At 56.9% G+C, this 22,722-nt stretch overlaps 10 protein-coding genes across 10 annotated transcripts; 6 read left to right on the forward strand and 4 right to left on the reverse strand.

Moving 5' to 3' along the window:
• Positions 1-548: 548 nt before the first annotated feature.
• VDAG_09868 (uncharacterized protein) lies at positions 549-1,664 on the forward strand (the record flags this gene model as incomplete). Its single annotated transcript, XM_009651213.1, has 3 exons — positions 549-861; positions 924-1,279; positions 1,353-1,664. 3 exons carry the CDS (start codon positions 549-551, stop codon positions 1,662-1,664), a joined length of 981 nt encoding a protein of 326 aa, XP_009649508.1.
• A 442-nt stretch (positions 1,665-2,106) lies between these two features.
• VDAG_09869 (uncharacterized protein) lies at positions 2,107-3,031 on the forward strand. Its single transcript, XM_009651214.1, has 3 exons — positions 2,107-2,251; positions 2,304-2,414; positions 2,479-3,031. The coding sequence occupies exons 1-3, from the start codon at positions 2,186-2,188 to the stop codon at positions 2,632-2,634; spliced, it is 333 nt and encodes a 110-aa protein (XP_009649509.1). The 5' UTR covers positions 2,107-2,185; the 3' UTR covers positions 2,635-3,031.
• Positions 3,032-4,383: 1,352 nt separating this feature from the next.
• VDAG_09870 (uncharacterized protein) lies at positions 4,384-5,577 on the forward strand (the record flags this gene model as incomplete). The annotated part of the gene is made up of 2 exons (XM_009651215.1): positions 4,384-4,457; positions 4,515-5,577. 2 exons carry the CDS (start codon positions 4,384-4,386, stop codon positions 5,575-5,577), a joined length of 1,137 nt encoding a protein of 378 aa, XP_009649510.1.
• Positions 5,578-6,107: 530 nt separating this feature from the next.
• Positions 6,108-7,361, forward strand: VDAG_09871 (uncharacterized protein; the record flags this gene model as incomplete). Its single annotated transcript, XM_009651216.1, has 3 exons — positions 6,108-6,131; positions 6,194-7,055; positions 7,126-7,361. The coding sequence occupies 3 exons, from the start codon at positions 6,108-6,110 to the stop codon at positions 7,359-7,361; spliced, it is 1,122 nt and encodes a 373-aa protein (XP_009649511.1).
• Positions 7,362-7,843: 482 nt separating this feature from the next.
• On the forward strand, positions 7,844-9,763 carry VDAG_09872 (uncharacterized protein; the record flags this gene model as incomplete). Its single annotated transcript, XM_009651217.1, has 5 exons — positions 7,844-7,930; positions 7,988-8,218; positions 8,271-8,382; positions 8,430-9,476; positions 9,573-9,763. The coding sequence occupies 5 exons, from the start codon at positions 7,844-7,846 to the stop codon at positions 9,761-9,763; spliced, it is 1,668 nt and encodes a 555-aa protein (XP_009649512.1).
• A 146-nt stretch (positions 9,764-9,909) lies between these two features.
• Positions 9,910-11,303, reverse strand: VDAG_09873 (uncharacterized protein; the record flags this gene model as incomplete). The annotated part of the gene is made up of 3 exons (XM_009651218.1): positions 9,910-10,654; positions 10,715-11,090; positions 11,180-11,303. The coding sequence occupies 3 exons, from the start codon at positions 11,301-11,303 to the stop codon at positions 9,910-9,912; spliced, it is 1,245 nt and encodes a 414-aa protein (XP_009649513.1).
• Positions 11,304-11,988: 685 nt separating this feature from the next.
• On the reverse strand, positions 11,989-14,235 carry VDAG_09874 (FAD monooxygenase; the record flags this gene model as incomplete). The annotated part of the gene is made up of 6 exons (XM_009651219.1): positions 11,989-12,094; positions 12,456-12,819; positions 12,947-13,181; positions 13,275-13,659; positions 13,910-13,998; positions 14,053-14,235. The coding sequence occupies 6 exons, from the start codon at positions 14,233-14,235 to the stop codon at positions 11,989-11,991; spliced, it is 1,362 nt and encodes a 453-aa protein (XP_009649514.1).
• Positions 14,236-15,826: 1,591 nt separating this feature from the next.
• VDAG_09875 (ATP-dependent RNA helicase DHH1) lies at positions 15,827-17,534 on the reverse strand (the record flags this gene model as incomplete). The annotated part of the gene is made up of 2 exons (XM_009651220.1): positions 15,827-17,261; positions 17,491-17,534. The coding sequence occupies 2 exons, from the start codon at positions 17,532-17,534 to the stop codon at positions 15,827-15,829; spliced, it is 1,479 nt and encodes a 492-aa protein (XP_009649515.1).
• Positions 17,535-18,739: 1,205 nt separating this feature from the next.
• Positions 18,740-19,931, forward strand: VDAG_09876 (uncharacterized protein; the record flags this gene model as incomplete). Its single annotated transcript, XM_009651221.1, has 2 exons — positions 18,740-18,912; positions 19,142-19,931. The coding sequence occupies 2 exons, from the start codon at positions 18,740-18,742 to the stop codon at positions 19,929-19,931; spliced, it is 963 nt and encodes a 320-aa protein (XP_009649516.1).
• Positions 19,932-20,076: 145 nt separating this feature from the next.
• On the reverse strand, positions 20,077-21,945 carry VDAG_09877 (aspartyl/glutamyl-tRNA(Asn/Gln) amidotransferase subunit B; the record flags this gene model as incomplete). Its single annotated transcript, XM_009651222.1, has 1 exon — positions 20,077-21,945. One exon carries the CDS (start codon positions 21,943-21,945, stop codon positions 20,077-20,079), a length of 1,869 nt encoding a protein of 622 aa, XP_009649517.1.
• Positions 21,946-22,722: the final 777 nt, after the last annotated feature.

The raw sequence follows: 22,722 nt of genomic DNA on the forward strand, positions 1-22,722 counted from the left end.
TGCTGTTCCCGGCCATCCGCAAATCAACAAACCTGCATGATGCCATCGTGGGTCGATCTGCCGATTCAGCCCTGAACCGATCGTAGGTTGTATTTTCCCCGGCGCGGCTGAGTCGCGCGAGCTGTGAATGCGGGCTTTCTTTTCATCTTTTGGTCCACCCTTTTCGCTGACGGCATCTCGCCTTGCGATCAGGATCCCATTCGGCGCCGGGCTGCCTTCATAGGCCAACCAGTCTGTTTGCCCCTCCGCCCAACAAGCGCATAGTCATGGATGGTGTGTGAACGAAAGCGGCCGGTAAGCCATCACCAGCGGTTCCCTACGTTGGGATGAAGATCTCTACCGCGGTCCCTCGAGTACAAAAGAAGGCCAGCGTCGTCGGCATCCAGAGGCTTTCTTCCTTTCTCTCAGCATTCCAACGCAACATCAGCTTCCACACTCTCGCTTGTATCCGCTGCTCGTCCCGCGTCTACCTTCCCCCCCCCCCTGACACTCGCTTCTCTCGCCTTACGAGATATCCACTTTCGTTCCTCCACAAGACCTCAGCTACAATGCATTCTTCGGCTCTTCTCCGCCTCGTCGTCGGCAGCTCGGCCCTCATTGTTGGTGTCCAGGCCCAGCAGTCGTCTGAGCTGCCCATCCCCTCGAGCGTGGCGCCCTCGAGCGTTGCGCCCTCGAGCGTTGCGCCCTCGAGCGTTGCGCCTTCGAGTGCTGCGCCTTCGAGCGCCGCCCCCTCGAGCGCCGCTCCTTCGTCGGAGCCCGCGTCCTCGGAGCCCGCCTCGTCCTCTCTCGCGGCTTCTGCCACCGCCACCGTCACTGACACCGTCACTGACACTGTCTACCCCACGCCTACCAGCTTCCACTGTAAGTCGCCGTCCATTCTTCTTCGGTCACCCGAAACGCGGTGCTAACATGAACCAGATGAGCCCACCTACCACCGTATGTGCACCTTTGGGAGCTCTCCGCCCCTGTTCCGCCCAGATTGCGTGATTTTAACGTGAAAGCAGCCGGCCCCAAGCCCACCCTGACCCATCACTACACCATCGACAAGTGTCAGAAGTACCACGGCAAGGACTGCTACCCCGGCCAGGTGTACACCAAGCACTACGAGGCCAAGCCCTGGTACTACGAGGAGTGCACGACCTACGTCAGCTACGTGCACGGCGTCGCCACGACCTGCACCGACACGTACACGCGCACGAGCTGGTACGACCAGGAGAAGACGACGATCAAGCAGTACGAGCACAAGCAGACGTACTACGAGACGCACGGCGCCGCCACCGTCACCCTGACTAAAGGCCGTGCCGACGCAGACTCTCGTGCCCATCTACCCGACCCCCGACGTCCCCGTCAAGCCCGAGCCCGTCCCCGTCAACCCCCCCGTCAACCCCCCCGTCACCGTCATCCCCCACCCCGAGCCCGGCAAGACCGTCACCGGCGACGTGCCCGTCAACCCCCCCGTCACCGTCATCCCCCACCCCGAGCCCGAGCACACCGTCACCGCCAACAAGCCCGTCCAGCCCCCCGTCACCGTTGTCCCCGTCCCCGTCCCCAGCCCCGAGACCTCGCAGGTCATTGTCAGCGGCCAGCCCTCGCTCCGCGACGCCGGCTTCCTGCCCCTGCTCATCGCTCTCGGCCTCATTTTAAAAGCTCTCCTCCTCATGTAAAGCTCTCCTGCTGCGGGAGCTTCCTTGTCACGTGAACGGACACCAAAACGATGAAAACGACATGATAAAAGACTTGTGTTGGCGGATCTTGCAATGCCCAAAGGGAGGGTGGGCTATGGAAGCCCTCCTTTTCTGGGTCCGGTGCGAACGGAGCAAAAGGGGATGTTTTCGTTTCGAAAAGATGTTGAACTACCTTTACTTAATATCTAATAATGGAGATGTTTCTGTTCGCTGTCGAAAAAAATCATCGTTTCCCTGCCGTCAATACTGCAGGAAAAGTGAAATGCGAAAAAGTGCCGTGTTTCGCCATGGTGTTCTCGGCACTGGTGATGATCTGTTCCCCTCACGGCCCTGTCTCGTGCTCGTAGTTACCCCTCATGACGTTGTGCGGCTGTCAGTGGCGGGCACGACCTCTTAATGAGAGGAGGGACCAGTTCAGCTCGCGGGTGATTAACACTCACAGTACACACTGAAAGTCCAACATTGCCCAATTTTAACGGGCGAAAACAAGGAAGATCACAATGCCTTTCGTCCAAGTGACCCAGATTCAATTCAAGGAGCTCGTCGTCGACGAGGAGGTCAAGTCTGTGAGTTAGCTTATCACCATCAGATTTCGCCAGCGACAGACTGACATGTCAGATCTGCGACGGCGCTCTCGCGCTGAAGGCTAGCTGTCTTCACCCTACTACGGGACAGCCTCTCATCAAGTCGATCACAGGAGGCATTGACCAGAGCACCGAGGGTCGTCAGGTAAGAAGAATCCTGTACAGACGCTGACTCGGGGGGTCCCTTGGATAATTGACGACAGTGACAGGGCGGCATGACGCACGTTTTTGTGACTGAGTTTGAGACGGAAGATGATCGGAGAATATACGTCAATGAAGACCAGCAGCATCGCAAGTTTTGCGAACAACTGTCGGATATGACGGCCAAGATATCGATAGTGGATTTTGCGCCTGGCGTTTTCTGAGTTCTGCGTCTTTCAAAAGTATCCCGACAGGATTTGGTCCGAAACAGGAGGATTGGTGATATGACAGGCAATAGTTAGTATGGAGGGGCGTGCACGAGCAGTAGCCGCTGTTGCGCTGATGAATGACTTTCGGATTCGAGGCATCTCTCACTTGCTGTTGACGATCTGTTGACCACACCAGAGCAAGAATGGTAGTGGAATCTGGAGTTCTCAAAAGGTTCCAGGAGCGGGACCCAGTCTGGGGATTGTGGGTTTGCGGGGATCTGGTCCGCCGTGTCCCAACGATGCGACGGTGAGCCTGTAACACAGTACGACACTGAAGTGGTGGGATCCCATCAGAGTCCCAGGGGCTGATAGTTGTGTTGGTGGTGCTGCTCAATTCCTACATATCTTCTGGTGATATGTTTGCATCTTGCTTCTTCATCGTGCATTATAATTGAGTTTCGTGATCTCTCGGCTTTACATTGGGTTTAGATCCGCGACAATTCGGCTGTGAGCTTTGCTTCAAGGTTGGTCTCAGCAGGTGAGGCTGGTGATCAAGCAATAGCAGTCTGCGATGCACGCATACCTGCCCGTACCGAACTGTAGTAAAGCTGGGTGAGTCATGCGACATGTGCTAAGCTTTTCTATCAATTGAACGCCATCGTCTTCGCCTGGGCTTAGATTGACCCTGCTCTGGCCTACCCAGCGCGCAAGTATCTCACGTCGACATACCTGGACGCAGCACCATGAGCACCATTTGCGTACACGGCAGTATTACAAGCGTTCCGGAACATCATGTCCAACAGCACTGTTTTCTTGGTTCATGGGATACACGCTGGCGACTCCCGACGCTGGCTAGTGTCATTGAGACTTTGGGTAGCCTGCGCCCCTTGGAGCACGTTGGCCATGGTGAACGGCTAGCGATCTGGTGAGGCAGAATGGTACTTTGGCCGTGAACGAAGGATTCCGTTGGTAGCTCGGTGGCCAGCTCGGTGGCCAGCTCGATGTTTGATTTCGGTACGTTGAGTATGCCATTGAAGACCTCTTGGATGCAGACACATTTCTCATAAAATGTTTTGTTCTTTGCGAACGGCATGATGCTCGACAGAGCTCGTCGTACAGGTCACACACTCCAAAGATGCGGGGCTGAGGATGGCCCCCACCCCGATACCCACAGGCCAATCGAGTCCCTGCATCCCCCTCAGCGCAGTACGTCATTCGGCCCCCCACAGCTAGGAATTCCAGGGGAGGAGCCATCGAGGATGAACACGAGTGAAGCGACCAGGATGGAAGGAAGGCTGGACAAACAGGGTGTCAGTCAGGCAGGCACGACGCTGTTAGCAGTTACCTGCGGTAGACAGTCAAGTGGAGTGGAGGGCTTGGAGGGGGGGCAGCAATGAACTGGGCACTGGGCAGGATGGATCAACGGGGGAAGGGCACCCCCCCAAATCCACTCGCGCGCCTCACTTCTGCTCTAGCACATCCCTTCCCACGCTATTGTGTTGCGCCGCCTGCACCTGCATCCAGCACCGTACCTTGGGTAGACACGCATGTCATCAAGGGGCGCACAGGAGGCAGGTCCCTGAGCTTGTTCTCCTCGATTGTTAACTTTCTTTCCCCGTGCCTTTATTACCACCACCACTTTTCCACCACCAATCCGTCGACCTGAAGCACCATCCCTCTGCTGCTCATCACCCTCGTATCGACGACTGAAACGACTCTTCTTCCTCGATCAAGCTCTTCATCAGCTTGTCTGCCGCCATCACCATGGCGCAGCCTCACCCCACTCTCATCAACCTGCCTCCTCCAGGTTCAAACCCGGACACGCCCTCGGAAATGCCGTGCGTTACCCAGAATCCTTCTTCGCGAGTCCAGTGAGCTGACCGAAACTGCAACAGCGGCACGCCCACGAGCACCACCACCTCCATGTCCGCCCTCTCGACCACAGCCATCAAAGACGGCCAACGTGGGCATCTTCCCCATGGACACACCGACAGAGGTCACACTCACAACCCTTCGACCCAGAGCCTCGAGGCCGAGCGCGCTGACCGCATCTCGCGCCTTGCCGGCCTCGAGCGGGTCTCGACCCTGCGCGCCTCGGGCCAGCAGCAGCTGGCCGGCGGTGTCAATTCTTTCTCGCCGCAGACCGCGTCCACCTCGACATACGGCTTCCCCCCGAACAACCCGAATCCGACACCAGCCTACTTCGATGCCCAGGGCCAGCCAACGGCTGCTACCAAGATGAGCACGGTCGGCACAGCCAGCGCCACAGCAAGCTATGCGGGCGGCGATGACGAGACACGCACAGCCCCGGGCGATCGCGACGAGGATCTGCAGAGTACGGACACAAATTATCGAGGTTCGGGCTCCGTCACCAGCGTTGGTGAACCCGAACACATGGATGAGGACATAGATGGCGCAGCCCGATCTGTCGGTGGCTACGAGGATCGCATGAGCGATGACGGCTCAGCAAGCCTCGTAGGCTTTGGTGAAGGCGCCAACAGTACCGTCTCCGGTCCCATCTACCACCGCCGGCCCATTCCTGGCCTGGCGAACGCGCAGAGTGGTTCCGGTGTCCAGTGGGGTTTGGAAAGGAACAATTCGGGACTCAGCGACACGCCGAGAAGCCGAGGGGATGTCATCATGGGCGGGGACACACCAACAAGTGCTGCAGCGATGCAGCAGCGGAGGGACGCCAAGTTTGCGGATGGATTCGCTGCCGAAACCGGTCGTGACGAAGACATGTTCGTAGATCCGAGCAACCGCACACCAGGGTCGGCGGGGCAGTCTCCATTCACTGCGCAGCCGCCTGGGGCCCAGCAGGCGTTTCTGCCGGGGCGGATGCCGACGTCGACCGCGCGGGACGCTGTCGAACGCATGGTCGGCGCCGGCGGGCTGGATGGCAGCGAATCCAGAGGTGCAGCCCAGCCAGGGCAATTCGAGTTCGAGGAACGCAAGTAGACGCGTTGTGGCTGTCTGAATTGGCTCTTGGACCGGCGCGTGTCACGATCATGTCTTGGGTAGGGTGACTTATGGCGCGGGATCTGTTTCTTTGGAGAGACGCAAAGATGCAGGAAGTCGCGTCGAGGAACAATGGTAACGGCATGTACCTTGGTGAGACGAGGAGGATTTGCAGACCGGTCCCGTTTAACGTCTATATGCCGACGAATTGAGAGGTGGACCAATCCTCGAGATTTTGCTTTCTCGTCTGCATCTTGAAGTTGACTACGCCTTTCGTGTTGCTTGTGCATCACTGAGTCTTTACGAGGATATTCTAGCGCCTATCGAAAGGGTCGTTGCCCGTTTTGTTGCTTTCTCATTGTGGAAAGGCAACTGCCTTTTGGGCGCATGCCTCGATCGTTCAAGATTTCCGTTCTTTACAAAAGGCCAGTCCCCATCATTTTGCCTCTAAACTGGTTCCAAAGTGGTTCGACCTTGCACTCGATCGACTTGAATCACCAACATCAAAGCCTTATTAGGTAGTCAGCACAATGAAGCAGCCCATGGCCAGACGTGTGAGTCTCAAGTTGAACCTTGCAGCCATGACTTGATCACAACTAACCGATCGTCGATACAGGTGAGGAGGTCGCCGTTATCCTCCATGCCTAAACGACCTGCTGGAAACAATCAGAGGCTGAACCGTCGCCGAGACTCTGTCGACATCAAAGGAGCCGCCAGAAAAACAAGTGAGAAGCAGGCAGGCGCAAAGGATCGATCTGCCGTCACTAGCCAAGCCGTTGCTCGAATGATGCTCAAGGGTCGCAAGGTCACGCCTGCCGGCACCTGGCTGCAGAACCCCAACGACAAGGACAAGAGCTTTCTCCTCGAGAGACTGCCCATTGAGCTTCGCTACGACATTTATGATGAGGTCCTCTCGGACATGAATCCGAACATAAGCTACGTGACTGTTCGCTACGTTCCGCGACGACGATGCTGTGCCATGACTCTTGGCACCATGAGTAAGGAGTCCAAGTGGCGTTGGGGCGACGATCTCATCGAGGCCATCCCCGAGATGCGCCAGCTCGTTGAGAGACACATTGGCGCGCACCGACAGATCGCGCAAAGACCTCTTAGCACCGTCCGCAAGAACAAGGACCTGGCTGTGTATTGCTTCGAGCCGAGCCACACGGCTGTCGATTGGCGGCTGGTCATTGATAAGGCGGCGAGCATTCGCACGCTGGGACCCGACGTTCGCAACATTGGCATCCGCATTGACGGCAACCACGCGGGCGGACTCAAGGGTCAGAAATACTCTTTGTCGCACCGCTTGTGCGGCCCTGGATTTAACTGCGACTCGATATGCCCCTCGCAGCTGGTTGATTTCATCGACAACTTTTCACACGTGAAACATGTGTACCTGCTTATCATGCTGCAGGCCCACCACATGCGGGTGGGTAAGAGCAAGGCAAATGTCCGCAGCCTCATCAAGCATCTTGTGGGTATGTTTTGTTCCTCGACGACCTGATGGCTGGAGGCGAGTTAGTGCTGGGTAGCTAACCGTGGCAATAGGCCTAAGCAAATCGGATGGTCGCGCCAAGTTTGAAGACCGCTCGCGCGTATGGGTTGAAATCAAGGCGGAGGAGGCCAAGGCGAAACTCACCGAAGAAATATATTCCACCTTCAGGGTCGCGCGTCAGGCCATGAGCGTGCTGTCACGCAATACCGGCATGCGTCGGAGCCTATCGCTTTCGAACCGCGAGAAGATCAAAGCGCGGGTCCTGATTACGTCGTTTTACCTCCAGTAAGCCTCAGATAGTCTTCCTACAAGAGAGCAAGTGGGGGTTCAGGAGAATATCAGCGAGCATTTTGAGGCACAGGAGGGCATATATGCATACCAGCTTTGCTTGCTTACGCTGAGCAAAGCAGGCGCGAGCTTTCGGGGAAAGGTATATCATATGACGGCTCTCAGTAGAAGACCGGACGCAAATTCAATATCTCATGCTATCATCTGCAATACGTCTCAGACATAACTTCGAGGCAGAGTGCAAGGCCATTAGCACTAATTTCCAGATGACAGAAATCGGTCTAGAGTGGGGACATTCGGCACCGACATCGGAAGTCATCGCCGAACATGTCCGGCCGTCATTCCCGACGATCCTCGACACAACGCCGAGCCATCAAGGCTCTTCAAGCCAGAACATATTTGTAACTTCACAAGCAGCGGAGTCAACCGCTTACTACCTCGTTCAAAAGACTGCGTGTTATTTTGCATTTCTTTCACGTCACAATGGTTCAGTCGGCACCCAGAGACAAGGCCGACACGATGACGCGGCTTCGTGAAGGCGTGAGCGACGGGCTAGGCGCCCTCAAATTGGTACGTTTAGCCGTCGGTATTGACGGGTGAAACCCCTGGCTGATATAGGAAGTACAGACGCTTTCGACAACGGCCCCAAAGCTGCTGGTATCGTGGCTCTACGTGCCCTCCGGCATCATGGTGATGCTGGCATTCTGTTTCGCCGTTCACGTTGGTCTGCGTGCCGCAGGCGTGTCTTTCCCTTCGTCTGTCGCCTGCCTGGTGCTTTTGTTCGCCGTGCTGTTGCTTTCTGAAATGGTTCTTGGCGCGCGAAAGACGAAACTCGTCGTCGACTTGATTGACGTGCCTGTGAGCTGCGCCCTGTGGAACGAAGCTTGCTGCAGAGCCTAATGGAATGCAGGCCGGCTGGTCCCTCCGCTGGATCAACGTCATGTTTACGCCGTCTTTCATCCTTTTACCCCTGAGTCCAGCCATTGGGATCATGGAAGTCCTGAAGATCATTGCTGTGTTTCGTACGTCCCACATGCATGCTTCGTTGGATTCTCACTGACCCCTTCAGTTTTGGGCTTCCTTGCCATGATGGCCCTGGCTGCCTATCTCACGCGTGGCATCCAGCTTGTCACCGGTTCCTCAAAGCGAGCCATCGCGGAGCGTGCTGAAGAGATGGGAAACGAGACGGATGAGATCCCCTTGGCAGCAACACCTCGCGGCGAAGAATCATCGTCGGCGCCAACATCTGCACCCATTTCAGCTGTCCCGTCGTCCGTATCGTTGAACACCCTCGCCCCCTTGCCACCTTCGCGCAACGCCTCTCATGTATTTCTTTCGGACACTTTACGCTCCGGTGGTCACCATCTGAACGAGACCTCGGCTCTTAATGTCCCTCCCTCGCTGCCGCCGCAAGTTCCCCTTCCACATCCACGGACACAGATCTGGGCCGCTTGGCTCACCCACCACAGCGACCACCTCACATACGGTGCCCTCTTTCTGTTCGCTGGCATTCCCCTGTATTATAGTTCGGTCTATGCTATGCCCCTCCAGCTCAGCGTCACGATCCTGGCTTACTTCGCCGCCCTCGCCATTCCCCTGAGCTGGCGTCAATACATCCACCCCGTCCTCGTCACAGCCCTCATCAGCGTCCTGACCCTCTGGGCCCTCGCCGGCGGCGGGCCCTTATCCAAAGCCCTGGCCCCCTACCGAACGGGCGCCACCTACCTCCGCCTCTGGTCCGGCGACGCAACGTCCACCCTCCCCGGCGCCGGCGACATGCTCGCCACCGCCCTCGACGCCTCCATCGTCTCCCTCGCGCTGCCCATGTACCAGTACCGCCGCGAGCTGCGCGCCCACTTCCTCGCCATCGTCCTGCCGAACCTCGTCCTCGCCGTCGCGAGCCTCTTCTGCTACCCGGTCGTCTGCTTCGCCATCGGCATCGAGGCCCGCCGCGCCCTCGCCTTTGCGTCGCGCAGCCTGACCCTCGCGCTGGCGATCCCGGCGACGGAGAACCTCGGCGGCGACGTCAATGCCGTGGCGGCGCTGGCCATCTTTAGCGGCATCGCGGGCGTGCTCATCGGGGAGAGGATGTTGCGCTGGATGCGGATTCCGGAGGGTATGTCCTTCTCCTACGTCCTTCTTCTGCTTCCTTGTTCTAATTTCTTCTCTCTCTCTCTCTCTCTCTCTCTCGCTCGAGAACTGACTGTTACAGACGATTATGTCACGAGAGGCGTCACGCTTGGGGCCAACTCGTCGGCGATTGCCACGGCCGTGCTGCTGAGGACGGACCCCCGCGCGGCGGCGCTGTCGAGTCTGAGCATGAGTTTGTTTGGCACCATGACCGTGTTGCTGACGTCCATTCCACCGATCGCCGGGGTTGTGCGGTCGCTGGTGTCGCTGTAGGTATGGCTCTTGTAGAAAAGTGCTGGCTTCTGCAGGTTGGGCAGCGTAGTTAGGTGTATGCCGAGTCGTTTGTTGGCACTGGTATCAAGTTTTATTCGCGAATCCACGCTTTCGGTCTATTCTCATGATCTGGTGGCAAGGCACAGCTATACCCTGCTCTTCAGGGACCACCCCTTGGCGAGTCCCCTCGAGAGGGCAAGAAACAAGATGCCAACACCAAGAGTCGCGCCGGCCCACCCCCATGCTCCGTCATAGCCAAACTCCCTTCGCAGCGCGCCGGCGATCGGAGGGCCAAACAGCAGCGCAAAGGACATGACCGTGAAAGCCATGCCGAACGTCGTGCCGATACACGTCGGATCAGGCGTCAGATGCACAAAGATGGTGGGCTGCAGGGCGAAGGTGCCGACGACGAAGCCGTAAATGGCCGCCAGGATGATGAGGCCCGCCGCATTCCGGGCTGCCATGAAGCAAAAGGCCGAGAGGCAGAGGGTCGCCGTGGCTATTACGGACATGTTCATGGCGCCTACCTCGGCGGCGAAGAAGTTGGGGACGATGCGGCCCAAGATGGACGACGCGTTGAGGATGGCGAGGATGTAGGTGGCGAGACCGGCGCTCACGATGCCGTTGTCGAGGGCGAAGCTCTGGATGTACACGAACGGGGTGTAGATACCTAGCAGGACGAAGACGCAGGCCACGAGGAAGGCCAGGTACGGCATGTCGTGAGTGATGGAGCGGTCGACAAAAGCGCGGCGCTTTGAGGAGACTTTTGGCGTCTCGAGGGCCATGACGGCGATGCCCATGGTCACCAGACAGATGACAGCTACTGTTCGAACAGCCCAGGGGAAGCCGACGGCATTCTGTAGATTTCGGAATACGACGGGCAGAACAAGACTGGTCACCTTAGCTATCCATTCAGATCTTCCTATTGTGATGAGAAGAAGGACGGCTTACCCTCCCACACCACTGCCTGATGCATTTACGCCGTTCGCCAAGGGTAGGTTGCGGTCAAACCAGAGTGAGGGTAAAGCAACGCCGAGAACGGCAAGAATACCCAGGCCTATGCCAATGACAACGCCTTGGGACAGGAGGAGCTGCCACAGCTTAGTCGAAAAGCTCTGCGCGACGGTTCCCAGCACGATGAGCAACGAACCGAGCCACAGTTGCTGGCGGGAGTAGCCCAAATCATAGACCGGGCCGGCCACGAATCCCAGAAACACCATCAGGAAACTCTGGAGAGACCCGATGGTTGATATCTCAAAGGGAGTATGGTAGCGGAGAAGATCCTTCTCAAAAGATGCCTGGAAGCTGCCGAAACTTGAGATGAGCCCTGGAGGCGTCAGCATGAAGGTACATCATATGACGACTCTCGTCACCATGAGTTCGGCTTGAGACATCGAAAAAGTCTCCAGAACTCACCCCAGGTATTGAAGTAGATGAAAAACGCCCCAAGCACTTGAAGCCATGCCTTCAGGCCCTTGTTTGGACGCTGCTGCGGCTTTGGGGGTTGTTCTGCTGGCACGGCGTCATCCGGCACTCGCATTTTTGGTTCATTCTGTATCAGCACTTCTCCAGCTTGAACTCCGTCTTGTGCAGACGGCATAGTCAATTTTGACCGGCTTTGCTTCCAACAAACAACAAAAAGTCTGACACACCGGCCTCCCAGGTACAGACGTCAACCCGTTGCGGTAGAATTCTGTCGTCCGTTCGGCCTTGGCTTATTCCCAGTCAGGCAAGCTCCTTACTGATTCCTCAGTGAGCCGGGTCTCGGCACTGCAAGTTTGTAAAGAGCATGGCACACCCAAGGCGGTTGGTCGGTCCCATCACATCGTCACGAAAAGTGGCAACGGAAAACACCCAACTTGGAAGGTTGCATTGTGGAACTGGCTTCCCCCCTGGCGTGTCCTGCAACCCCGTTTGAAAGCAGCACCGCCTGTGACGCCAGGCTGCTCATGGGATCATCGTTCAGAGAGATAGGCGAGCGTATGATGCACACTGACATGTGTAGAGCATGTGTGGGGGGAGCCACATGGCGGTGTCTTCGGTAGGCCAGTCGCAATACCTGGTTGTGTGAGAACCTAGTTCCACAGCAGTGAAGCATTAGGCCAGGATCTCGCTCACACACCGAGTCAAGATGCCGAGGCTTGGCAAACCGCGCGGCAATCTCCTTACCACTGACAGCGCCACTGACATCGTTTGCCTCAACGTCGTTGCGGGTTTTCCCCACGCTATAGTGCTGTTTCGAAATGCGCGGAGAGGTTGCGCGAGGTGCAGTAGAGGCTCACTGCGAGCACCCAGAGCTGACGTGCCTCGGCCAAGGCATAGTGGCTGATGCTGATGGCGGCATAAGCTCTGCCAAGTCTCGTCTCGGTGGGGAAAAGCCTAACTCGTCGGAACCAGACTCAGGATCACTATAGGCCTTTCTATAGGATTAAGCCGTTTGGCTTGTGTTCAGAGGGGCCAATCTTGCATAGCTCGGAGAAGGCTTCAAATTGCTTCCCGATGCCAAGGGCAAGCAAGCATCGGCGACTGTCACTTTGGAGGCACAGCCCAGCGAAGAAATGCTCAAATAATCAAACGCGCTTCCGCAAACCTCTAAGCCACTCCAATCTGCCGCTTGACTCGTGCTGTCTACGTCAAGCATGAAAGATAATTCCTCCACTCCTGGCTGTCGTCCTCCACGAAACCGACATACAAGTCGGGCCGGACAATGACCACATAGTTATCCGTTGGGCGAACCCAGTTGGGCCAGAAAACCTCAACGCCTGGAGAAACATCGGCGTGCGCCTCAGCACCCTCTGGCCGGGGAAGAACCCTGAATGTGCGGGCGACGCCGTCGCTGATAGCCCTGTTCGCTACTCCACCGGCCCGCGACTCGGGCCTTCCGACGTGCAGAATCAGGTGTCTGCCGTACGAGAGAAGAGAGTACAACCTCTTGGCCTCAGCGTCTAACGTCGGCATCAGGTACAGATCAGGGCAACGGTGCCCCGCCGTCCAGATGCCAACGGAGGAGTCGTGGATCAGCTTTGAGCCGATGCCATCGTAAGATACCCCCATGCCTGAAGCATACCACGTCAGTTCAGAGAATTACGTATCGTGTGACAACAAAACTGGAGATGACGGGCAGAAGAAAGGAAAATCGAGACCTTGGGCTTACCGGTGATGTCGCTGCGACGTCGATCACACCCTGGGCAACGACTCGTCTTTCCGCGTTATAGCTCTTTATCAGATCATGCGCTGCCGTCTTGTTGGCCGTCTTGTTGGTGAGCACATATGCGAGTCGCCATGCGAGACCGAAGGCGTCGGCGACACCCGTGTTGAGGCCCTGTCCGCCATTGACCGAGTGGACATGAGCTGCGTCGCCAGCCAGTATGACGCGGCCTCGGCCTTCCTTGGTAACAAACGTTGAGGCGATGCGCTCCTTGACTGTTGTTCGATTTTAGCGATTTCAGATCTCAGAGGCTTGTTTCTCCTTGACATCCACGCGAAATGTCGGATCGATTCGTGTACTCACCTTCAAACGTACTGAACCACTCGGTCCAGACAGAGTCGATCCGGTGTGGCGCCATGTGTGCCCGGATCGACTCCTTCGCCCTCTCCTCGGTGATTTCTCCCTCGGAAGAACATAGAAACGAGCCAGGTCCCGCTCCCGCGGGATCCACGCCACGCGGCTCTCCTGGTTCAGCTGAAACGTGACGATCTCCGAACAGACGTGGAAATCAGTGTCGATGAACGTGTCTAGAACGGCCCACGTCATCTCGGGCTTGGTGCCGGTAAAGTTGATGCCCAGGGCTGTCCTGACAGTCGAACGTGCACCGTCTGCGCCAACGACATAGCGGCTGCGAATCATCCGGCCGCCACTCGTCTCTACGACGACGTCCTCGTCACCCTCGTTGATACTGGTAACGTGTTCACCAGACTGACCCGAAGAAGCAGATTAGGAGTCAGATACTGGAGCACGTCAAGCTCGGTCTTGGCCCTCTGATGCAGTATAGAAGATACCTATCCATGTTCAGATTGACAAAAGATCCTTTAGCGTGTTGCATGGTTCAACAAGACGGTAATAAAGATGGAGTCGTGGTCGAACATCCGATGCTGCACTAACCGAGTAAATTCACTCACAAAGATATTCGTCTAAGCGAGACTAACCTCTCGTTTAGCGACACCCCGGTCAATGCACCTTCATCTCCCACCCTTGAATTTTCTGCGCCAGATCCAACCTCATCTCCTCTCACCTCCTCATCCAAACCCAACCATTCGTTGTCGACAGCGTCTACATCTCAGGGAGTAACCCCCAGGAGCAGGACGATGTCGCGAAGCTCGTTGAATAGCTTGTGCAACATCTGCCCCCGGCCCAACTCCTCAGTGCAGAGCGGACGCTGGGACTGATAGCTTCCCACAGCTTCCAATCTGAAGCGAACAGGCCAAGCGGCCGACCCCGGACTAGAATTGCGCCGTTCGACATCTTCTTCCATGTCGTCTGGCTCTCATAAAATCCGGAGACGAACCGATACGCACCATATTTCTTTAGATCATCTGCTCGATGCCACACGCGATTGATCCTATACGAGTGGTGTACATGCCTTGACGCGCGTCGCAGGAGCGCAGTCGACAATATCGTGATCGATCCGACGTGTCGTGCTGATGATACGTTGCAGTGCAAGCGATTGCCTCGATGCCTGTCGGTTGTTGATTTTCACTCGGGCTCGGTGCTTTCAAAAGTGACAACGTAGAATTCTGGGAAACCACAATGTCATGCACGTCACAAAAAGTTGGCCATTTCAACATGACGCATTCACACAGTCAAACACAAGATTGCCAAGTGGAGGAGAATGACTCAATAAGTCTATCTGCTCAGAGAAGCGCGCTCGCCAGTCGCAGCCGCTGTACACATCCCCCAGTGCACCATGCCAGCCCGACCAGCCCAAAAGCCGTTCATCTAGCGATCTCGCCCCAACTTTTTGTTTGTTTTTCCGAAGTAATGTGTTGTGTGGTCGTGTGCCGTTGTGGGTATCATTTGCGCAAAGTCGAAGCCACTCCGTCCGCACCATCCCGAATGCCGCCAACGGGGTATGACCCAATGTCGTAGTAATGATACCGCAGTATCGCCACAGGACGCACCCTGCTTGCCAAGCCCATGCCAGAACGTCGTCCGTGAGCAAAACTCATCAATGCAGTATCGATGATGCCACGAGCACCGCCTCCGACCCTTGAGCTCCCAAGCTTGGGGAGCTACCTGTGTGCCAGTCATCATCCGTCCACCTCGCTACATGGCAAAGCCAAGTCCAACTCCCTCCAACCCCGTGAGATTTTGCCACAAAATCAGAGCAAAGGACAGCCAATGGTGGCCTTCTCGATCATATCTCACTCAACCTCCTCCTCCTCCTCCAAAATCTCCATCGCTGCTGTGAGAAAAACTCCCCCGCCGCACAGTCAAAACAATGCCAGATATTGACCGAGAACGCCGAGCTGAGTCTGTCAGCCCCTGCCTTTGAAAACGCCTTGGAGCATGATCATGAGAATGACCAAGAAGCTTCTACCACGACCGGGTAGAGAGCTCCGCCCATAAACCCATGCCGATGCCGTCCCATGCCATCCAGTCGTGACAAGATCGTGTCAGGTGAAGTGTGCAGCGTGGTGAACAGTCAAGAGTGCAATACCCTTGCCGAACAGCCCGCGCTACCCCTCCCGTTGCGCTACGCTCGCAGACGCACAGCCAGCGCCCCATTCCCATCTCTGTCCCCGACGACCGCCCATTATCCGAAATTTCATCCTGTCCGCAATGGACATAAAAGTCGAAGTTGCCGAGCCGTAATCGACAACCGAGTTGGTGTAAGCCGTCATGTATATGTGAAGGTGCCTTTTCATGGCAGCGCGCCTCGGTGGTGCTGGAGCCTGCCGACCCAACCAGTCGCGTTGAGACCCCAGCCGTCAAGGAATGGCCCTCCAGGACCAGCCATTGGCTAGTGGGAACAAAAATATGTACAATCCAACAATAAATGCAATCGTGTAGGCCTCGTCAACCTCCTCCCCAAACGCCGTAAAATGACACGTGTCAAGGCGACACTAGGCCTGCTGGGGCAGCTGGCCCTGGCCGCCCGCGCCACCTCCGCGACCGCGGTAGCCACCACGTCCACGGTTTTGGCCCTGGTAGCCACCGCGGCCACGACCCCTGCCACGCCCCTGGTAGCCATTCGGCTGGCCGTTGGGGTTCTGCTGCTGCTGCCAGTTGCCCTGGGCAGGGCCAGAGAAACCAGACTGCTGCTGCGGCTGCTGCGGCTGCTGGGGTTGAAGCTGCTGCTGCTGTTGGAGCTGCTGGCCAGGTGCTTGCGCCTGGGTGGGAGCCTGCTGAGCCTGGCCCGTCCTGAAGTTGGACACGGGACGGGGAATAGACTCGGGGTTCTCGTAAACGTACAGGGCCTTGTCGATGCTGGCAGGAATGGGCTGAATTTCCGTGCCGAGATCCTTCTCAATGTTGTATAGGTTGAAGCGGTCTTCCCAGTTAATCAGGTTGATGGCGAGACCAAGGTGACCGTAACGACCAGATCGACCGATACGGTGCAGATACGTCTCAGCGTTTTTGGGGAAGTCAAAGTTGATGACAACGTTGACGGCCTGGATATCGATACCACGAGTGAGGAGATCCGAGCACACGAGGTTGCGGCACACACCATTGCGGAAGTCGTGGAAAACACGGTTGCGAGCCTGCTGCGCCATCTTGGCGTGAGAGTAGAAGCATGAGTAGCCCAGCTCGGTGATCTTCTTCGCCAGCAGTTCGACACGGTTTGTCGAGTTGCAGAAGATGATAGATTGGTTGATTTGCAGCTTAGAGAAAAGCGTGTTGAGGCAGTGGACCTTTTGCTTCTCCTCGACAAAGGCATAGTATTGGGTGATGCCACGGAGAGTGAGTTCGTCCATGAGGTTGATTTCGTAAGGGTTGGCCATGTTCTTGTCAGAGAAGTCCTTGACCGACAAGGGGAAAGTCGCGGAGAAGAGCATGACCTGGCGATCCTTGGGATGGAACTGCAACAACTGCTCAATGACGGGAGTAAACTCAATGGACAGGAGCTTGTCTGCCTCGTCCATGATGAACATGGGACACTCGCTCAAGTCGGCGACGGTCTTGCCAGCGAGATCGAGAATACGGCCAGGGGTTCCGACAACGATATGGACGGGGTCCTGCAGACGCACAATGTCGTCGCGAAGGCCAGTGCCACCAGTGGTGACCATGACGTTGATGCCGAGGTGCTTGCCGAGAGTCTTGCAAACCTGAGATGTTTGCATGGCGAGCTCGCGTGTGGGGACGAGGATGAGGCACTGGATTTTGGAGACTTTGGGGTTGATCTTTTCGAGGGCGGGGATAACGAAGGCGGCGGTCTTGCCGGTGCCGTTCTTGGCGCGGGCCAGGACATCGCGACCGGTCAGGGCGACAGGGATGGCTTCTTCTTGGATGGGCGAGGGCTTCTCAAAACCGGCCTCGAAGATTCCCATCAGCAGATCCCTCTTCAGTTGGAAGTTCTCGAATTCCAGACCTTTCGTGTTTGTGACATCCTGAAAGTGTAAGAGCACCGCTTCCGCATCAGCAAGTCCTGGCACCTACCTCAGTTTGTTGCCTGTTGTCTTTCGCTGGCAGCTTGAGGTTCTTCTTCCAGTCTTCGGACGCGGCGTCGCTGGTCAAGGCTGTCAGCACGGGACGGGAGCCGAGTTCACAGTGGGCATGGAAAGCTTACTTCAGAGAGGTCCCCTTCAACTGGTCTGCGAGTGCGTCTGACATTTTGGTCCGGTGGTTGTATGTAACGTGTTGTGGGAGTCGAGAGGGAAGAAGTCGGTTCGGATTTGGTCTTGTGCGTGGGGGAGCGGGAAGGCTGTGGCCCGCTAACAATCACGAGGGGAGGTCGGCTTGGCGCAGAATGAGGCCGCCAGTGAACTTTGGTTGATTGTTGAAGGTTTGGGGAGAGAGTCGAAATCAAGCGAACGTCGAGGACGTTTGTTGCGTGGTGTCGGGCGGGCGTAGGGCGGCACCGTTGAGAGGGAGGTGACCAAGGGGGCGGTAGGCAAGAGATCACAAGGGAACCGAAGAGCAGGATGATGCAAGTCTCGGATGCAGGCAGAGAGCTAATTGAACTTCAGCCGCGAATTGTGATGTGTCAGACGATTGGTGATGTTTACAGTTGATAAGGAGTCGATCTGTGTCTGCTCACTGGTAGGTGGAGTGAGGATTGTCGCGGCGTGTGTGGTGATCGTGGAGAGTTGATGTAGTAGAACGGGTTGTGATGGTTGTAGGGGAGCAGGTTTGACGCTCGCACCGGGCTTTTCGTCGCTGTCGAGCGGGTCCTCCAGTGGTTTAGGCCAGGGAGCTTCAGGTGCGTGGAGTCACGTGATGGGGAAAGGGAGGAATGCAGTGGAAGCGGGGCAAGGGCCTTACGGCTTCACGAGGGTTACCAGGTAAGACCTTCTACGTGGTGCGTGCATGTGTCCTCGCACACGGCTTGGCAAAGCCCTGGAGCACGACGGAGGGCAAGGATGCTCGACGAAGGGCAAGGATGCTCGAACGAGGGCGGAGAGAAAGTTCAATGCCTTCAGCCAACACCATTTGCATTGCATAGGTACATCTTCGAACCTGTTGACCCGCTGCCTCTCAGGTGGTAGACAAAAAGCCAACTTAATTAGATAACTGCGTTAGGTACTAGGTAAGGTAATAAGGTAAGTTAGGCAGGCCAAATAAGCAGAGAATTGATCGACAACGCATTGGAGGTTCTTTCTACGTACCTTACTACTAATAAGGCACCTTGACGCCTTAACCAGCCTGACTGAATGGATGAACTGATTAGGCGAGAAGTGTAATAGACTACATGTACCTACCTTAAGGTACCTAGGTACCTACCTAGGTGAGTATACCTACCCAGTACTGTAAGTCGTTGCACCATCGGATCAGCCAATCACTGCCGTCTTTGGAGGTCGGGGCGGGGTTGAGCAAGAATGCGCGTGTTGGAGTTGAGGGCTAGGTACTGCCAGTGTCGCAATAGAAACCTCGCCTGGTCCCTCGCCTGGTCCCTCGCCTGGTCCCTCGCCTGGTACCTAGTGCCTAGTGGGTGCTACCCTGCCTTCGGTAGCGACTCCGAGTGTCGCGCGACCATCATCACTCCGCTCATGTAGCCATCACCGTTCCAATTCCCAAATCAGTCCATCAAGACTTGCACCCCTTCATCACCTCGCGAACCACGCAATATGCCCGCCAGCCATCAGGTCTGGTCGTGAGCTTTCACCCTCCCGCGTCATGGCCTCAAACCTCGCCTCGAAGACCCTTTACTCCAGCTGCTTGCTCCTTTCGAACCCCACCACATCTATAACGTCATCATGTAAATGGCACACCTCGACCAGAGGCACCGGCTCTCAGCAACCTTCCAGCCCGCTTGCCAGCCAACGGTCCTATGCCACAGCACATGACAGCCACGCCGCTCACCACCGCTGGCCCTCGCACTCGAACCCGACCCCCTACGATATCTTCGCCATCGACAAGGCAACCCCCTACACCAAAGCACGGTTCTACGAGCTCGTAAAGCTCTACCACCCCGACACCCACCCCCGAGAAGGAGGGCATGCCGCGCCCCGTGGCCTGACCGGCCTCCCCGCCGCCGTCCGCCTCGAGCGGTACCGCCTCATCGTCCTCGCCAACACGATCCTCAGCGACCCCGAGAAGCGCCAGGCCTACGACGCCCACGGCGCCGGCTGGGCCCTCGACCGCCGCCCCGCCCGCGAGAGGGCCCGCGCCGCCGACCGCCACTGGCGCACGAAACCCGGCAACGCCGCCAACAATGCCACGTGGGAGGACTGGGAGCGGTGGCACGCCGCACGCGACGGCAACGCCGTGCCGCAGCAGCCCGTCTTCATGTCCAACACGCACTTTGTCGCCCTCATCCTGGCCGTCATTGCCATTGGCAGCGCCATGCAGGCGTCGAGGGCCGGCGAGAGTGCGGCCCACGTCGTCGAGCAGCGCGGGCTCCAGGAGCTCGCCATCAACGAGGCCCTGCGGCGGCAGGGCCGGGAGACGGCGGGCAAGGGGAGGGAGGAGAGGATCGAAAAGTTCCTGCGGGAGCGCGACGGTTGGGCATTTGACGTAGCGGCTGCGAATCATGGGGCTATCACGCCCAGGAAGGAGCGTCACGATTAAAGCACTTTGTATACATGGTTCAGGTTCTGGGAAAAACACAGGCGTTCGGTTGACTATCAGGTACAGACTGTACATGGAAAGGTGGTTACATAGGTAGTTGAGTCTGGCGTCATCTTACAGTGAACATAATTCCCTCTAAAGAAGTTCAAAGGAGCTCCTCGACTTTAGCCCGCATGAATTTCTCCGCATTCGACGGATCGATCCTTTCGGTGGCGCCTAGGCGAAGCATCTTGCCCACGAGATACATCAGCTTACCCTGCGGGTAAACCTTCTTCTCTCTGAATTCGCGCAGGACCTTATCCTCTCCTTCGACCGCCAATTCGGCCAGCTCTTGATACTCTTCGGTCGAGAGCTCATGGAACCACAGGTCATGGGCATCAATAGCGGCCGTCATGTTCTCTGCATCGGCGAGGTTCCCTTGATGCAATGCCGTGAGAAGTTCTTTGGCAACCTTGCCGGTAATCTTCTTCTGCTGCAGGTGGAAGAGAAGCTCTGCGAGAGACTCGACTGGAACGCGGTCACATTGTCCGTCAGGGCCGACCTCGAATGGCGTGCTTTCATTGTCGGAAACATCGTCCACAAGACGCCCGAATTCGTGGAGAATCCAGTTGGCTGCCAGAGGAGCATACGCTCTGACATCCTGTCCACCCTCTGTGGCCTGCTGCAGCAGAGCTCCAAAACTTTCGACGACGTTATAAAAGTACTCGATCCGGCCGCCATTGTCGAGAGACGGGAGGGAAAGTGCATCCTTCGCCGTGAGGCCGTAAACTTCGACGAGTTCAGACAGCTCATGGTCCGGCAAATAAGCAACTGACTTTCTGATGTGATCAACCAGATCATCTGCAATGATCAGAGGGCCCAGGTCTGGATCCGGCATGTACCGATAGTCCACCTCGCCCTCCTTGCCGCGCAAGCGGCGGGTTTGCTTCGTTCCTAAAGTCCAGCCTCGTGTCTCGCCTGCGATGGTCCCGCCAGCCTCAAGCTCCTGGATCTGACGATCTCGCTCGGCAATGATAGCGTCCTCAACAGCCTTGATGGTGCTCAGGTTTTTGATTTCAGTGCGGGTTCCAAGTGGCGCAGATGCGTCGCTTGTTCTCCTGACAGAAACATTGACGTCAGCTCGCAGGCCGCCCGTCTCCATGCCGGACACACAGGCATCCACTGCGTTGAGAAGAGTTTGCATCTTGCGAACAAAAACGGCAGCCGTGCGAGGGTGATGAAGCTCCGGCTTTGTTATAATCTCAATCAAGGGTACTCCTACGCGGTTGAAATCGAGCCAATGTGTGTCGCCAGGTTGCGCCAGAGTCTTGGCGGTGTCTTGCTCCATCTGGACCTGCTGGATACCGATCGTGACGCTCTCTCCATCTTCAGGGGCGATGCCATCGCGGGCGAACAGCGTGATCTGTCCATTTCTGGCGAAAGGCTCGTAGTATTGTGTAATCTGGTAGCCAGACGGTTGGTCCCACCAGAAATAGTGTTTCCTGTCGAACCGACTGATAGGCTGTATGTCGCAGTTCAGCGCGAGGGCAGCCCGTAACGCTGGGATCAGAGTCTCCTTCTGTAGGATGGGCTGGCTGCCAGGCATTGACAGATCAAAGAGCGCGACGTGCGAGTTCGGGGCGTCATTGAAGGAGGTGGCGGCTGGCGAAAAAAGCTTCCGGGCCGTGTTAAGTTGCGCATGAATTTCAATGCCGACGGTCAGCTCCCAGCCATCAACCGTCTGATTGGAGCCCTTGCGGCTGTCTTTCTTGGCATCCTTCTTCAGTTGTTTCGCTTCGTCCTTGAGCTTCTTGCGCAACGGAACAGATGGTGCGAGCTGGGCGGCTGTCGCCGTGGTTGCTACAGTGTGTGCGTGTCTGGCCTGCGTTGGCTGGTATCGGTCATGTGGCAGTTGATGATGGCGACTCAGTTGCTTGGCTCTGCTTTTGGACACCGACGACGCCACGCAGCCTCTCTGGCATATCTGGCCCTGGAGCAGGTATCGCCCGAGTTCGCGTGTTGGTATACGCGACATGTTGGGTGGGTTGCTCTGAGCCGCTTGGGCGACAATGTCACTCGATGAAGCAAGGCGTACACCAGCCGGATCTCGATGTCTCGGACGCCGGATGGACAGCAAGGGACGGGCAGGACGTCAAGCAGGTATGTCACACACACACTCAGCGTGGGATGTATGTGGCCTCACAGCATTGGCCCCGGATCGCAGCGGTAATGATTGGGTGGTCGTCGGAAGTGCTGCTTCGGGTTGCAGATTCGGTCGGACGGGTCGTCGGGATTGGGCGGACGCTACACCTGAGGCCGCCCTGAGTGGGGTGCCAGGCCTTCGACTCGACGGCTGAGTAGGTCTCACGGGGCTCGGGCTCGTCTTGATATGGTGAAATGAAGCTGAAGGTTGAGCATCCCCGAGCCAGGTTGGGGGGTAGCTTGAGATCGTCCGTAGAGCTAAAAGGCTCTGTTGAAAGAACGCGGGAGCACCCGAGGGCCAACGCGAAGGCATCTGGTGGAAGTTGGGCTGACATAAGCCCACCGAAATAGCACCTCATGGCGCCTTAAGATCCCCCGGACCCACCCAAGCTGCACCATGACGCTGTATTGGATTAGACCAAACGCCCCGTGGTGCTCAGTGCGAGTGCAGCGTGTCCATGTCCAGAGCTCGCTCGCCTTGTTCATCGGGAGCGCCCAGTCATAGAAGCCCGGCAGCTGGAAATGGCCCCTGACTTCCGCCCCCCTTGTTGGCCCCCTTGTGTTGTCCTCCTGACACCAACGCCTCCTGCTCTGTCTTCTGAAACATCTG

Source organism: Verticillium dahliae, genomic scaffold (assembly GCF_000150675.1).
Source record: "Verticillium dahliae VdLs.17 supercont1.29 genomic scaffold, whole genome shotgun sequence".
NCBI classification, from domain to species: Eukaryota; Fungi; Ascomycota; class Sordariomycetes; order Glomerellales; family Plectosphaerellaceae; genus Verticillium; species Verticillium dahliae.